Raw genomic sequence first — 17828 nt, forward strand, 5'->3', positions numbered from 1 at the left:
TCTGGCATTGAAAAGGGCTAAACGACCTTTGGATTAAACATTGGGTGTGGAGTTTGAGATTTAAACTAGTTTGTACCGATGATCCACTAAAGCATTCTCTATAAAAACATAACAGAAGGCTGCTGCCTAAACTGTACATTGCATGACACTATTTAGGCAATGAACCCTATATCTACTTGATACCAAAATAAAGAGGTAAAATTCAGCCAATACATTGGCAAAATAAACAAGGAACTTCATATGGAGCTGTGCCCTCCACCAGGATGGATGGTGGTTCAGAGATATTATTTAAGGCGATTACCTGAGAGACGTTGTCATCATCAGAGCTGTTGTAGCGGGCAACATCTGCGGACACCCGGAATTTGCTCTCCCTGGCTGCAGGCTGGTTATCTGGGGCAGAGAAGCTGTTGGGGAAATAATTGGGAGCTCCCCCTGCGTGGTGAAAGCAAACAAGTAAGGATGGTATATACACCATAATGCCAAAACGCCCCCACCCACATTGCATGGAATAAATGCTTGTTTGGCTATGGTCCCAGAGCTTCCTACTCTCCATGCAATCAGTCCCCCAAAGCTGCTTCTCTCCACTGTCCATTTTTCTGACATCACATACAATGCAGGAGCAGCAATCCTGTATTGCAGTGGTCCTCAACTCCGGTCCTTTGGGGCCCGCTAACAGGCCAGGTTTGCAAGATGACTAAATTACATCACAGGTGATCTCATTTGCTGCTCAGTGGTTGCAGTATTCTAGTCTGCATCTCCCCAAGGGAATACTTAAAATATGGCCTGTTAGTGGGCCCCGAGGACCGGAGTTGAGGACCACTGCTGTATTGTATGCAAGATGAGGGCCAGCCACCATCCCAACAGCACTAGACAGAAGAGTGAAGAGCTTCAGCTGCTGGGGAAACTGAGAAATAGGGTAAGGATTTCTTTGGATTCCTTTCCCTCCTAGCCAATATTTGTTCCTTGGAGAACGTGTGTGAGAAAAGCACGGTCACACTGCTCAGCTGCAAAAACGCATATGCATTTTTGCCGCATTTCCGGTGCATTCTGCACCTATGAAATTTTTTTTTTTTTTAAAAAGCGCAAAAAAACAAGCAGGCCTTTGAAAGACGCAACGGACCCGCAACTGACCAGGGAGAAGAGTTCCATCGGATTTAATGGTCATGCATCTTTCTTCCGCTTAACACAAAAACTGATCAGTGTGAAAGCAGCCGTAGGGTGGTGCATGTAGAATTTAACTTGTTCTACCTTCTTCAGCATTAAGTGTTAGATGACCCCCTTGGATTTATGTAGTAAACACTTTTCTAATTTAAGCAAGGTGGAACCATCTCTAATTTAAAAAACCCATAATGGAAGCCTGTGGAGAAGTGTGTGCTTTTTGTTTGTGCAACTTAGAGATGGACTATTTTTGCATGATAGAGTGAAGTACAGATCATAGAGTGGAGTATATAGGGGGAAAATTATTATTTGATCCCCAAGCAAAACATGACTTAGTACTTGGTGGAGAAACCCTTGTTGGCAAGCACAGGAGGCAAGACGTTTTTTATAGTTGGTTACCAGGTTTGCACACACTCAGGAGGGATTTTGGTCCACTCTTCTTTACAGATTTTCTCTAAATCCTTAAGATTTCTTGGCAACGCGAAGCTTCAGCTCTCTTCATAAATTTTCTATAGGATTAAGGTCTGGAGGCTCACTATGCCACTTTATGACCTTAATGCGCTTCTTCTTAAGCCACTCCTTTGTTGCCTTGGCGGTATGTTTTGGGTCATTGTCATACTGGAAGACCCATCTTCAGTGTTCTGGCTGAGGGGAGAAAGTTCTCATCTCAGATTTTACAATGCATGGCCTAGTCTATTGGCCCATCAACGCAGCAAAGTCGGTCTGTACCTTTAGCAGAGAAACAGCCACAAAGCATGAGGTTTCCTCCTCAGTGCTTGACTGTAGGGATGGTGCTCTTAAGGTCATAGTCATCATTTTTCTTCTTCCAAACAAGAGTTGAGTTAATGCCGGCAAGCTCAATTTTGGTCTCATTTGACCACAGCACTTTCTCTCAATTCTTCTCTGAATCATTTAGATGTTCAATTGCATGACTGTACATGTGCCTTCTTGAGGAGGGAGACTCGCCAAGAAAAAAAAAATGACGACTAAGACCTTAAGAACACAATCTCTACAGTCAAGCACGGAGGTGGAAACATTCTTTGGGGCGATTTCTCTGCTAAAGCTACAGACCAACTTTACCGCACTGAGGGGCCAATGGACAGGGCCATGTATTGTAAAATCTTGGATGAGAACCTTCTTCCCTCATCCAGAACACTGAAGATGTCACGTGGATGGGTCTTTAAGCATGACAATGACCCAAAACATACCGCCAAAGCAACAAAGGATTGGCTCAAGAAGAAGCCCATGAGGGTCATGGAGTGGCCTAGCCAGTCCCCAGACCTTAATCTTATACAAAAAGATATGGAGACAAGGGGAAACTTCGAGTTGAGTAGCAGCAGCCAAGAAACCTTTAAGGATTTGAAGGAGGCCTGTAAAGAAGAGGACCAAAATTCCTCCTGAGATGTGTGCAAACCTGGTAACCAAACTACAAGAAACATCTTACCTCTTTGCAAACCTGGTAACCAATTGCAGGAAAAGTCTTACCTCCATGCAAACCTGGTAACCAACTACAAGAAACGTCTTACCTCTCATGCTTGCCAACAAGGGTTTCTCCACCACCAAGTACGAAGTTATGTTTTGCTTGGGTATCAAATACTTGTTTTACGCACTGAACTGCAACTCAGTTTATAACATTTGCATTATTCTGGATTTTTGGCTTATATTCTGTCATTTAAAATATACCCACGATAAAAATAAAAAAATAAAAAACGTATAGACCCTTAATTTCTTTGTAAGTGGGCAAACTTGCAAAATCTGCAGAGGATCAAATTATTTTCCCAACTGTATATCAATCTCATTACCTTGGTTATCGCTGAAGCACATTGGGCCGTCACGTTGATAATTGGCCACTCTTGCTTTGTAAGGACAATTCACAGGTAACTGGAGGTAGTTGGCTCCCAATCGGTGCCTGTGTGTATCCGGGTAGGAGAACAGACGACCCTGGAAGAGGTGACATGAACATTAAAGCTGAACACAGCTCCCCTACCCTGGCCCCATGGTCACACTGCATCCCTTCCAGGCACCCCACTCCTCCCAGACACCAGTCCATATTTGCATTCTAGGTTACTTCATCTGAAGCAGACAGGTCTTTAGTCTGTTTTTTTTTTCTATTCATAAGCATGAACAGGTTTGGTGCCACTACATGACATACATTTCCACATGATGACCTGGATACATGCACAGTTTTGAGGGGATCTAGTGCAGAAGAATCCATCTACTATATGCAAAACTATAAAATCCATACTAGAAACTGTACGGATGCGCTTCACTCTCAGTGCACTCCATTACTGTCCATGCAGTCTACAGATTTTCAGTAAGACTGGAGCAGTCAGGAGGCACAACTATTGTGCAGTCCAACTACAAAGATCTAGAGCAGGGATTCCCAAATGACGGCCCTGCAGCTGTTGCAGAACTACACATCCCATGAGGCATTGTAAAACTCTTGACATTCACATACATGACTAGGCATGGAATTGTAGTTCCTGAACTGCAGGGCCGTAGTTTGGGAATCCCTGATCTAGAGGATATAACACCACATGACCGCTGGCATCTGCCTCCCCATAGTGAACAATGGGTAGTCCGATCAAGACTGCAAGAAAAATGGACAGGCGGACTTGGTCTGCTGGTGTATAAAGGAGCCATACCAGTTTTTTTTAAGGACGAGTACCGATACCTTTGCATCCATACAAAATGCAGGGCGATGCCTGTCTAAATCGCATGCGGTTTCCCACAGCGCTCCTGTGAATCCAGGCGGAAATCACTATGACAAGCCTGGGTTCACACAGGAGCGGTGCGATTTGGACAGAAGTTGCACCACATTACTGTGCAAATCCCATGAGATCCTTTGCAGTGAGATTTGAGCCTATTCATTTTATATGGGCTCAAATCGCACCTCAAAAGGTATCGGTTATCAGAGCATTTTCACGAGTACAATTACTCATGAAAATACTCAGTATCGGCACTGATACCTGTACCCATATTGGTGCAACCCTAATAAAAGCCTAGTATAAATCCTAGCATAAAAAGAATAAAGTAAAAAAAAAAAAAAAAAAAAAAAAAAAAAAAGGGGAGTAGGTCTTTGGAAATACGAATGTTTACGGCCAATAATATTCACAAAAGCTACCCAAACATATTTTAATAAAGTAAAACTAGTTGCACAATTGTGCAGCACAGCAATGTATTGCACTTTGTCTGAATCTTCATTGGCTTTACACCATTTTAATGCAAGCAATAACTCAGCATTTAGCAGCCTGGGACCTGCTCTGGTCATCTAAGGGGTCAACTGACCTGCAGCATTTTATCCGGGCTCGGCTCGATTCCGGGAGGCATGTTGCTTGGATCAAAGGCAATTTGCTCCACTTCTGCAAAGTAGTTGGCTGGGTTGCGGTTCAGAACCAACTTTCCCACGGGGATGAGAGGGTAGTCATTGTGAGGCCAGATCTGAAACCAGAAGAAAAAGGCTAAGACTTGCTTAACGATTTTAGCTTAAAACCAACAATTCCCAGCTACCAAGCTAAAGACCAATGGCAAAATATCCCCACTGTTGCTCACTAGTTACACATTTTATCACAAGGTCATGATGGTGTCATGATTTAAAGAGGTTGTAAATCCCCCTTAATGACTTTTGCCTATAATAAGGCTTACCTATTAGGTACTGTAAATATCTCCTAAACTTGCACCGTTTAGGAGATATTTACACTGCATGCAGCCGATGACGTCATCGGTGCATGCGTTCTGGAGGAACGGCCACCCATGCCGTTCCTTCAGAGCCCTGTGCCGTGAATGGGGGCTCCCGCGCGCATGCGCGGGAGTGATGTCATCGTGCCTCCGGGCAATCAGATGATTGGAGGACATGTACCAGAAGGACAACCGGCACTACGGGGGCTTCGTTCTAAGGTATTTCATAATGAGCTAGTATGCAATGCATACTAGCTCATAATGCATTTGTTTTTTTACAACCACTTTAAGTTGGACTACCTACTTTTTTTGGTCCAGCTATTTATTGAAAAATTCTTCAGGAAGGGGCAATACCACAATATAAAGTTTATGTAAACCCTACAAATAGATTTTCTCCCTTGTGGGTTGTTAAATAAACCATTAAAAGGATTTCGTTATGTCTGTGAGAAGTGCCAGAAATCTTGAGTTGATAAGTTCCTGTGCTCTCTGCTTCTGCAGAGTGTTATCAAATACATTGTTCCTACCTATCTCTGTAGACTACCTTGAAGTGGGTTTGGTGCCTCAGGCCAAGAAAGGTGGCACTTTATCGGCTTAGTAAGACAATATATGTAAAATTATAACAGTTTATTAAAATAAAGGAAGAACAGAAAATGATTAACACTCTGTTATGTGTTTGGGTTATAGACCCATTGGTGATGGTGAGGTTGAGAAATAAGTGACACGGTGATATGGTGACATATGAATATATCTCTCTGCTATTCCATGCTTGAGGATCCAGCCTGGGGTCTGCAGAGAGGGAATATCCTGATTTTCAGAAAAAAAAAAAAAAAAACACAATACACCCTCAAAGAGGACCAAGTCCTCTAAATAGCAGCCTGCAAAACCTTGCGGCCAAAAGAAGCATCCGCAGATGCCAACACATCCACATTATAAAAATTTTGTAAAAAAGTTTGGACCGACGACCAGGTGGCCACCTTGCAAACCTGCGTCACTGATGCTTGATGACGGAAAGACCAGGAGGCACCAAGCGCCCTAGTAGAGTGCTCCTTGACAGGGAAAGGAGGAACCTGACCCCTGATCCAATTGGCCTTAACCACCATCTGTCGGATCCATCTGGAAATGGTCACAGTTAAAAGGAAGGTTAAGATCCGATCCGTCGAAAAGGAGCGAGGATGAACCCCAAGAGACCCACACCACGCAATGTACGTCTTCCATGTACAATGGTAGATCTTCCGAGAAGTAGATTTCCTAGCTTTCAACAGCATAGAAATCACCGACTCATACAAACCTCCATCCTTCAGCACCTGGCATTCAACAGCCAACCTGTCAAAGCCAGAAACTGTAAAGCAGGATAGAAGATTGGTTCTTGGGACAGCAGATCCACCCCTGAGAGGAAGCCCCCCAAGGAGCACTGGCGACCAGCTGTACCCGATCGGCATACCAAGACCGGCGAGGTCAGACTGGACAGAATCCCTTCAGCTTTGATCCTGCACAGGAGTCGTGGCAGAAATTTGAGAGGGCTAGAACGAAAATCGGTCAGCCTACCTTAGAATGCCGGCTACTTACTGAGCTGCCAAGACACAACTTGTGTCCCCTTGGTGATTGACAGACCATGGCGGTGGCATCGTCCAAATTAATTCATACCAGACACCCCTAAAGACAAATTGTCCAATGAGCCAGACAAAGGCTGATCGCTCAGTTACAGAACATTAAAATCGGCAGTCTGGACTCTGCCAGAATCCAGACCACCTGAGCACATCTGTGCGGAAGTGGCCTCCCCACCTGGACAGGCTGGCATCCGTATTGACAACAGTCCAGTACAGGGGGAGAAAGGATTTTCCCTGGCGAAGTGCCAGAGAATGAAGCCACCTCTAGAGAACATGAATCCTTGTCCCATTTCACCAGAATCTCTTTAGCAGAGATCTTGTGTGGAACTGTGCAAATAGACCGCCTTAAGGGTGGACACCATCAGGCCCAGCACCCGCATGCAAGCCCAGAGGGATTACCGTCTGCTTAACAACAGAAGCTGAATTGCCTCCTGCAGCATCTGGAGTTTTTCCAGAGGAAGAAACACTCTGGCTAAAGGCATATTAGAATTTGCAGGTAGTCGTCCTTGATGTCGATAGAAGCGAGAAGAAAACCCCCTGATGTAGGGACGCCAATACCGTGTGAATGGACTCCACGTGGAACTTCTGTACTCCCACAAGCAGTTTAGCGCCTTGAGGTCCAGAATTGGACGTACCTTGCCTTCCTTCCTGGGAACAATAAAGAGGTTTGATTAAAAACCCCTGAAAACTTTCCAAAATCAGAACCATAACCCCTTGAAGGAACAAAGTCTTGCACTACCCTAAAAAGACCCGCAAGTGATCTGGGGACAAGTGCAGGTTGGAAGGGAAGAACCTTTCCAGAGGTTAAGACTGAACTTGATCTTGTAGCCTGACCGAATAACTTCATGGACCCACGTATCCTATACCAGGGAGGTCCATTGATCTGGAAACCAGCCTTGTCTGCAAGTCAGGAAGAGCATGCTCGTGGCTTGCCACACTAGGCCTTCTTGGAGCCAACCACCCAGGGGCAGCGAAGGAGAGGGCGTATGCCCAAACAGGGGGCAGTGGTTTCAGCCAACCTCACAGGGGCAGCTTCACGTAGTTTCCAATAGGGATCGGCAAAGCCGATCTATCGAGGGCCGATATGCACTTTCCCCGATATATTGGAATGGGCCCTTGAGGTTAACGAGATTGCCGATATTTTGTGAAAGTGCTGTACCGGAGTGATGCCTGCAGCTATAGCCATAGCAGACAGTCGGCTGTCTGAGAAGCCGCTCGGCTATGCGGGAGGGGACACGCACCCCCCCCCCCCCCTCCCTTGGCTCGGCCGGTCTCCCGTCCCTCCGGGAGACCCGGGCATCCTACCTGCACGGCCGCCGAAGACCCGATCATAGCCGAATGCGGAAGTGATGTCATGACCCGGGGAAAAAAAAAACCCGGAAGTGAGGTCATGAAAAAAATAATAAAATGATGTCCGAAAATATACCAGATACCGATATGCGAGGACCAAAATATCGGTATCGGCAATAAAAAACGATATCGGTTGATCACTAGTTTCCAACTAGTAGGTCCGGCCATGTGAGGCGCGTATTAGCGGATGCTAAACTATCCTCTCCTCCAGCCCAACAACCGCTGCAGGGAGCCCAGAGGACATCCCTGCCCTAGTCACCAAGCCCCAGGGAACCCTGCTCAACCCCCTGTTTCGCACCAGGAAAACCTGGTCAGCAGCAACTCCAACCAGCCCCCCTAAAGAGCATGCAGCAACAGCCAGCTCATAACCTCACCCAGGGAGGTGGGGGCCGAAAGACACACCGTGATCACCGAAATTTTAGAGTTGCTGGTGGAAAGTAGGGAAACCCGGGGGTCCCACCATTCCAGGGAGGGGACCACATACACCCCAAAACACTCCAGGAGTAGAGGGGGGGACAGCTACTTACCATATCAGAAACAGGGTGGGCACCACGCCGGACAGACCACTGCTCCATCGTGATGTGGGTGCTTGCTGCCAGAAGAAACACTGCAACTCAGGCCGAGGCCAGCTCGTATGTGTGCTCGCGAGACATTTAACTGTCAGGCCAGCCCCTGTCCAGTGGGGCTATGTTGTGGCTAACCTAGCGCAGGATTGAAGCCTGCGTGAGTTAGCTGGCCAGACAGGGGGGACCCTCTGGATCTAGATTATCTAGTCTGTCCCCCAGTCCAGCAGTTGGCTGTAGATACTTACAGGAACAAAATAACAAAAAGATAGGAAAAAGTTTTATTTAAAAAGGAAAAAAAAAGTGCTAGGACCAGAGATCCCAGCAAGGAACTAGGTCCTTACTCCTGACTAGGCAGAAAAAAAGCAGAGTGCCTCTAGCTGAGAGTGGGTGTATACCCCTGGGACTGCTCATAGGTGTAGTCAAGCTTTTTCCTGCCTAGTGCCCTACTCCTGTAGGGGGGGGCAGTATAACCCAATGGTTAAGAAGAATCAGGAGCTGTGTCCGTCAATGAACAAAATATAAAATATGCATTGTCACTGTACTAATGACACTGGGTGGGAAGGGGTTAACATCAGGGGTGATCAAAAGCTTAACGGTGTGTCTAGCCTGTGATTACTCACTGGGGGGGCTTTGACTAGGGGAAGGCAAAGATCTATGTTCCCGCTTTGCAGAAACACAAGATCAATAACTTCCCTTCTGACAGAACGGCAATCTGCCTTGTTTACATAAGCAGATGATTGTTCTGCCTGTGTACTGTGTCGGTGGACATAGGGTCAGCAGTACCCACAACTGGGCTCCCGATGTGTGTGATCACAGTGGGGAGCGGGTCACCAGCGGCGCACGCACCTCAGGCCCAGAAGTGTCAGATCACGTACTAGGTACATGATATGGCACAGAGAGGCAGCCCTGCCACAGTATATGTATGATGGGCGGTCTGAAAGCGGTTAAAACCCCATCATTGCTCTAGGTTTCACTCACCTTAGTTAAGTCGAAAGGATTGAATGGGTATCTCTCTGCTTGCGCGAAGGTCATGACCTGGATGTAGAAGGTCCAGGAAGGATAGTTCCCATTGGCAATGGCTTCATACAGATCGTGGATTCCGTAATCAGGATCTTCAGCAGACAATCGATTGGCTTCCTCCACCGTCAGATTCCTGATGCCCTGATCAGTCTGAAATTATACACAGCAGACGCAATTAGATGCCATATTGTGCAAGTGCCAGGCAATATCATCCTACGGGGCTAAACCAGGACAACGTCAAACCACTGGACGATGAAATGCTACCTTTTCTGGATCAGACATTGGAATCAATGCTTTAACTTAAACCATATGCATGCATTACCAAATTTTTTTTCATTTTTTAACTAGCAGGGTTAAAACACATTTTTTGCCGCCTGTGATTTGGTGGGGAGATTTCCCTTCCAGTCTTCGAGACACAACAGCAAGTGAGATGAAGGGGGGTCCCATCTTAGAAAGTTGTCCTCAGAACATTTGTCCCTATTGGAAGGCTTCCGCTCACCTCTTGCTTGCTTTGGGATTTACACTTTGTCTGCTTTCTGTCTTGGAGACAACAGTCACCAGGACAAAATAGAAGGTGAAAACTCCTCTTCAGGAATAAAGGCAGCAATACAAACTCACCAGAGGGTCTAACATTTCCACTATACAAAACCTGAACTTTTACCTTTACATACACGTGGCATTAGACTTGCTTAATGATTTAAGCTTAAAACCAACTCTACAAAAAAATGTTCCCTCTGTTGCTCACTAGTTATACATTTTAGAACAAGGCCATGATTGGAATGGGTCATTATGGTCCTGAATTTACTGGCAAGATGAAATTGCCATCATTAATTGGGAAAGGGGGGGAAGAGGATAAATCCATCCAACACTAAAGATTCCCATAGATGGCTCAAATTTTGGTCAATCCTGCTTAATCAGCCAAAACTGAAGAATTAAAGGATAAAAATTTCATATGGGTACAGTGTAGCATGACCGCGCAATTGTCATTCAAAGTGTGACAGCGCTGAAAGCTGAAAATTGGCCTGGATGGGAAGGGTGTTTAAGTGCACAGAAGGCAAGTGGTTAAAGTAGGGTTAGGTTATAAAAAAATATCCCACGCTTTGAACATCTCACAGAGCACTGTCCTGTATGGCACAACTGGAAACCTACCAAGACATTGCTGTCTACCTAAACTGACAGGCCGGGCAAGGAGAGCATCAGAAGCAGCCAAGGTGCCCATGGTAACTCTGGAGGAGCTGCAGAGATCCACAGCTCAGGAGGGAGAATCTGTCCACAGGACAACTATTAGTCATGCACTCCACAAATCTGGCCTTGGAAAAGTGGCAAAAAGAAAGCCATTGGAAATCCTTTTTGCAGTTTGCAAGAAACCATGTGGGGGGGGACACAGAAAACATGGAAGAAGGTGCTTTGGTCAGAGCACCAAAAATATAACTTTTTGACCTAAAAGGCAAAAACGCTATGTGTGGCAGAAAACGAATACTGCGCATTACCCTGAACACACCATCCCCCACCGTGAAACATGGTGGTGGCAGCATCATGTTGTGGGGATGCTTTTCTTCAGCAGCGACAGGAAAGCTGTTCAGAGTTGACGGGAAGATGGGTGGAGCCAAATACATGGCAATCTTAGGGCTCTTTCACACGGGCGATTCGATCAGATCCGCCTGTCAGTTTTTTAGGCAGATCTGATCGGATCCTCCATGCAGCTTTATGGGGCAGCGGATGTCAGCTGAGACACCTCCGCTGACGCCCGCTGCCATCCGCATCCGATCCTGTCCGTGAAATCCGGACGGATGGAAACCCTATTTTTCCATCCGTTCAGGGATTGGATCAGATGAGAGCGGACAGGCGGTCCGCTCTCATCCGATCCCCCATAGAGAGCGGCGGGGGCTGTGGCACCTCCCTCTCTGCACTGCAAGCGGAGACGGAGCTGTCATCCGCTGGCTCAGCCGGGATCGGCGGATCGATCCCCGCTGAGCAGCACGGATCCGCCTACGGAGGCGGACCGTGTGAAAGAGCCCTTAGAAGAAAACCCATTTGAGTCTGCAAAAGACTTGAGACTGCGGCAGAGGTTCACCTTCCAGCCTGACAACAACTCTAAACATACAGCTACAATGGAATGGTTTAGATTAAAGCATATTCATGTGTGTTAGAATGGCCCAGTCATAGTCCAGACCCAAATAAAAAAATTAATCTGTGGCAAGGCATGAAAATTGCTGTTCACAGAAGCTCTCCATTCAATCTGACAGAGCTTGAGCTATTTTGCAAAGAAGAATGGGCAAAAATGTCCCTCTGTAGATGTGCAAAGCTGGTAGAAACATCCCCAAAAAGACTTGCAGCTGTAATTGCAGAAAAAGGTGGTTCTACAAAGTATTGACTCAGGGGTTCTGAATACAAATGCACGCCACACTTTTCAGATATTTGTAAAAAAAAAAAAAAAAAATACTTGAAAACCATTTATTTTCCTTCCATTTCACAATTATGTGCCACTTTGTGTTGGTTATTCACATAAAATGCCAATAAAATACATTGAAGTTTTTGGTTGTACCATGACAAAAATGTAAAAAAAATTCAAGGGGTTTGAATACCTTTACTAAGCACTGTATATCTGGTCTCCCACAGTACACAGAACATGGAAATGCTATTCTTTTAGTAAATATAAACTGCTAAATACCTTTTCTCAATCAGAAGTATAAAGCAGTCCTGTGACTTCTATCAGTGTCTGGTTAAAGTTTGTAGGAGGTGTTTTCATTCTACTCTGACTGTCCTATGAGGCTGCAGGACCCCTGATCCCCTGTCTGGACAGTGCCGATTGGCCCTGTACTGATCACATGCACTCTCCAAAGAGACAAACAACTCTAGCAATACACACCAAATGGAGCATGTGCAGAGTGTCTCCAAAGGCTCTGTTCTATCAGGAGATGGATTAGGGACAGTAAAAATGAGAGGATCAGAGAAGACCGGATCAAAACAGCCTTTTTCACAAGGCAGAGGTTTAACCCCTTGGTTCCACAGTGAGTATAACAAGTGTACTTTACTGCATATACAGAATGATTTTACTGTTGTGGGTTTAGTAACACTTTAAGCATGATTTGTAAAATACTGAGCACTTCGATCACATCTCACAATTTGGGATCACAGACAGAATCTGAGATTCTGCCCACTATACCACATCACTTGGCAGTTGCAGGACGATGCACTGTGCGCATCTGCGTGCCATTATTCTTCAACGGCATCCCAAACACAATGCGAATCTGCCGGGATTGTCGTGGCAAACTGCGCCTTCACAAATCATGTGAAGCTTGTCACACGTAAAGAAGCAGGAGCTTCTTTTTGGGCTACAAATGCGCATAGGGCAGCCCATACAAGTGAAGGGGCCTCCATATGGGACACGTAAAATCAGAGGTCAAAGTCACATAACGGGAATGCTCATTCCTGCTTTGCAATAATGTGAGCGGAGCCTAATAGTTATATTTTATGCAATTGCAAACCCCTTTTAGGATACAATTGACATAAGCCAACTAAGCAGTTGCTATATCAGACCTTGGAGGTTTCAAATGCTGTATGTAGATCCGGGTATTACCATACATACTGGAAATGTAATTCAGCCTTACATATGAATAGCCTACATCTTAACCAATAAATAAAAAATATAGTGTATGGGGTCCCGGATTCAGAAGAGTGTGTCAATATCTGTGGCACAGCTGGTATGAGTTACCCTTACCTTGTAGTGGAACTTGCAGTATATAGGTTCATCCTTGGCGTTAACCAATTTGAAAGTGTGTGAGCCATAACCATTCATGTGTCTGTGGCCATCTGGGATACCACGGTCCGAAAACAGGAAGGAGACCTGAAAAATGAGGGAGTGTAGAACCAAACATTAGTCCCAAATCTCCCAGTTTACAGAGAAACAAAAAAAAAAATCCCAATTTGTTAAACCGTTTTTAAACCTTATTTGTATTTTTTTTTTTTTTAATTGTTTTTATATGAAATCTTTATTTTTAAAGTGAAAAGCCCAATTCCAGGAAAATGTTATTTCTCCATTGCAGTAGGGCTGCATCCAGACTACAAGCATTAGTAACTAGTTTTGTCTAGGGGAGAGGAGAAACTGTTTTACTTACCTGATCCTTGGCGTATTCAGGTGCTCTGCAGGGCTAAGAACCCTGCTTTGGTCTTAAGGATGTCAGGACCCTAGACCAGTGGCACATGGGTAAGTAAATCTTTTGTTCCCCTAGACCAGTAGTGGTCAACTGTAGAATTATAGAGAGCCTCAAGTGCACCCTCTCACCCCCAGAGGGCTGCATAATAGTACCCCATTTCTGCACCTCAACACCCAAAAATGTTGGTCCTGCTGCATTTTAATACATATATTATATATATATACACACATACATACACACACATACACTCCCTGGCCACCCAAAAAAAAAAAAAAGGGAGGGGAGGGGGGTTGAACATGCTGGACCGCTTTTAGCTTTGATTACGGCACGCATTCGCTGTGGCATTGTTTTCTATAAGCTTCTGCAATGACATAAGGATTTATTTCCGTCCAGTGCTGCATTCATTTTTCACCAAGATCTTGTATTGATGATGGGAGAGTCGGACCACTGCGCAAAGCCTTCTCCAGCACATCCCAAAGATTCTCAATGGGGATAAGTTCTGGACTCTGTGGTGGCAAATCCATGTGTGAAGATGATTTCTCATGCTCCCTGAACCACTCTCACAATTTGAGCCCAATGAATCCTGACATTGTCATCTTGGAATATGCCCGTGCCATCAGGGAAGAAAAAAAAAAAAAAAAAAAAATCCATTGATGGAATAACCTGGTCATTCAGTATATTCAGGTAGTCCGCTGACGAGAGAGATAGAGATAGAGAGATAGAGATATAGAGAGATAGAGATAGAGAGATTTTATTTAAAGGGGGGTGTCTTCTTTATAAAAGGGTACTGAATTCAGGACTTGTACAAAGAAAATGTAGAGACTTTATTTGTGCAAAGAAAGAGCACCTATTTAAGAATCGTTTTTTTTTTTAAAGTGATCAGTTATTGGTTACCAAGGCAGATGCTGCAGATGGGGGGGGGGGTGGTTTAGCAAAGAGTCACTTTTTATTTTTTTGGAGGGGGGGGTGGAAATGGGTGTTGGGGGGAGTCCTTGAAGCTCGCAGGGCGGGCTTTATTGGGAACTTCACACCTCCACAACTCCATTGAGAGTTATATGTGCATTTAAAAGGGAAGTCTGCCTGGTAGGTGTATCCTTGCTGGGCAATTTCCTTTTTTCGGTGACTGGCTCAGTTAGCCACCAGAGACCCCACACAGTCCAGATACCCCACATAGCCCCCAGATACCCCACATAGCCACCTAAGAGTCCTCACAGTTGACCAGAAACACTGCGTAGGTGGAGCTCTAATAAGATGAGGTGGGGCCTGAAGGGGTGGAGTTTACAGATAAAGGGGTGGATCTTAAACCAGGAAGTGGGTTTGGACAAATTTAGATTGGGGGGGCACCCGATTTTTGTTTTGCTTAGGGCAGCACAAAACAAATATACATCACTGGGGGTAAAGTGACTGTCCAACTCTGCCTTCGATCGACTCTTTAAAATAAACTTTGTTTGCGTTACCATGTATGCACAAAACAGAGCATCACTTTAGGGGATATTCTTGCAGTAAACAACTCCTTTAATACTAAAGGGCACACTGGGGATCTCTGTAGAGCTTTAAAAAAAGGTCAGAGCACAGCAGATTTCCACATCAGAATTCATTAAACAATGTACCAAAACAAAGCTTCAAATAATTAACAGGTACAGCACTGAAATCACACACTTCATGCTGATGGTGCACTTGGAGGAGATCCAGCTAGTGTAATATGAAAGTACACCCATGTTTCCCATTATGCTTTCATAACATGACAGCTCTTATAGACATAGAAAGTTTTCTGCCTGGGGCCGCATTGCTGACTCTAAGAAGATCATGTCAGGTGAGTGATCTTTAGGTAAATAGAAGCACCTTTCTCAGACCTGCAACAGGTCAGAATGACTGTATTGTATTAAAGTAGAAGACTGGAGTATATTACAGGTACTCAATATGGTGGTTTACCTGGTGGAGAGACTCCGGACGCAGGGCCCAGAAATCCCAGACCATATCTGGATCCTTCATGTGGGTCTGGGGGTTCCTCTTCTGAGAGTGGATGAATGATGGGAACTAGAAATACAGTTTCACATTAACAAATCATTCATTACATGTCATTTTTAAATTAAACAACAACAATTAAGGATTTCCGAACAGTATTGGGATGCAGCCTGCAAGGTAATATAATTATTAGTTATTAAATTCTCTTAGCACTTTTTTTTTTTAATATAGCTGGAAGAACTGAAAACAATCTCATACATCAGCAACAACATCCAGATTCCATAGTTTATTTATTTTTTGTTAAAACATGGCGGCAACCATACAGTACTGAAATACATCAGTTCAAGGGTGTAGACCTTTTAACATGTTTCTCAGTCAATGCAGAAAAAAAAAAAAAAAAAAAATACCATTGGAGGGAAGACGTATGATGGCACATTTATTGGAGTAACGTTGTGGTGTTAAAAAGAGGTTGTAAATTAAAAAAACACCCTGTAAGACAAAGGCATAATGAGCTAGTATGCATCGAATACTAGTTCATTATGAAATACTTACCTTAGAACGAAGCCCCACAGTGCCGCCCGCTCAGCAGTGACACGGCCGACATGTTCGGCTGTCCTGCTTCCTGGTTTGCATCCTCCGGCCATCTGATTGGCCGCGATGACATCACTCCCGCCGTTCACGGCACAGGGCTCTGAAGGAACAGCACGGGTGGGTTCCTTCAGAGCACATGTGCCGATGAGGTCATCGCTGCATGAAAAGTAAATATCTCCTAAATGATGCAAGTTTAGGAGATATTTACAGAACCTTTAGGTAAGCCTTGTTATATGCTTAACTATAGGTACAAGTTAGAAGAGTGGGTTTACAACTTCTTTAAGGCAGACAACAGAGGAGATGTTCTTCTACCAGAGAGAAAACACACACACTAAACTTTTTGTTAATCCTGCATCTGGCAAAAGAAACATCCTGTCCCGTTCTGCAATAACATGATATCCTTGGATTGCGCAAGGCAATTTAAAATGACTGCCAAGTGCAGAAGAGTGGGTCAATAGTTGGTAAAAAACATCACGGTGTCATGTGAAGGGGGGGGTCACATAAACAAGCAGAGTTCTAAAAGGACAAAAGAACAGTAACTCTACCCCTCCACAACAGTTATCACCCTCCTATTGCACAAATATCAGTGTAACCCCTTCCCTGCTGGGACACGGCATCATGTGTGCTACAACATACTTGGGTTACATTCCGAATGAGATTACTACTTATTCAACCCGCAAAATGTACACCAGTGGGGCTTCACAATAGATCTGGCTGTGCTCTGCTAACCAGGACGTGCTCACTTTCTGTACAAATAAGTTACTAAAACCTAGACTATTAAAAACAGATTGCTTGGCAAACACAAGGAGACAAGAAAGGGGGTGGGGGGGGGGGGGGGGGTAAAAGTCACATTCAAAAATAACACCTCTCTCTACCTTCCTGATACAAAAATTGGATTACACCAAGTTTGGAATGCCATAAACTGCTGACGGAAAGGGGTTCTAAATGAGCAGTGTTTGGTTCACAGTATGTGTATAGTGCCATACCTGGTCTGTTTTTTTTTTTTTTTTTTTGCGGTCTGCATTATTGGGAGATTTCCTTTCACTTCCTGCTCCAGAGACACAACAGGAAGTTAGAAGCAATCTTCCAATGTAAGGGGGGATCTTTAACAGTTTGCTCCAGAAGGGGGGCTGCCAATGGAAGGCATACCTTTACCTTTTTTTCTAGACAACTGTAAAATATTGGATCTCCACTCACTTTCTCTTAAGGACAATGATCAAAAAAGGACAAAATAGAGGGGGGCATCTCCCCTAATGGAGGCAGACAGCAAAAAAAAAAAAAACCACAAACAGTTAGACAAGGGGTCCAACCCAGCCAGGGTTCTATGAAATCCTAGGGTTCCTCCAGAATTAGCTAGGCATTCCTTGAGCTGCAGCTGATTAACCCCCCACCCTCATACAATGGTGCCATCACATTTCTGGAAAGGCTAGCAGCTTGACCCCAATTATCTTTTTAGAGGTCTACAAGGGTTGCATTCTGTCTATTCACCATCAATGTAAGGGACATTTTTCCTTTCGACCCCTAAAGAATTAATTTTAGTAAAAGTTCCCAGAGACCTGAAAGATTACTTTAGGGGTTCTTCTGGAGTAATAAGAAGAGTTCTAGTAGAACGTTACGTAATCTTCTTACTGGCTTCCAAGAACCACTTGAGGGAGTGGGAGAACCAACACTTCCCCATGTAGGCTATACTGCAATGGCCAATCCTATGGGTTTGGTAGCAGAAACAACTGAGGCTA

General features: G+C 44.7%; 1 protein-coding gene across 1 annotated transcript in view; it reads right to left on the reverse strand.

Annotated features, from left to right (window-relative positions):
- Positions 1–17828, reverse strand: part of LOC309565923 (uncharacterized protein) — a 150442-nt gene that overhangs the window by 9953 nt on the left and 122661 nt on the right. The window contains exons 18-23 of the mRNA XM_082270953.1: positions 15469–15573; positions 13101–13226; positions 9338–9529; positions 4447–4599; positions 2961–3099; positions 302–432 (exon numbers count right to left, since the gene is read on the reverse strand). Coding sequence (XP_082127079.1) covers positions 302–432; positions 2961–3099; positions 4447–4599; positions 9338–9529; positions 13101–13226; positions 15469–15573 — 846 coding nt within the window. The remainder of the gene's footprint in view (positions 1–301; positions 433–2960; positions 3100–4446; positions 4600–9337; positions 9530–13100; positions 13227–15468; positions 15574–17828) is intronic.

This window comes from Pelophylax lessonae, assembly GCF_965119305.1.
Source record: "Pelophylax lessonae genome assembly, chromosome: 10".
In the NCBI taxonomy this organism is placed as follows: domain Eukaryota; kingdom Metazoa; phylum Chordata; class Amphibia; order Anura; family Ranidae; genus Pelophylax; species Pelophylax lessonae.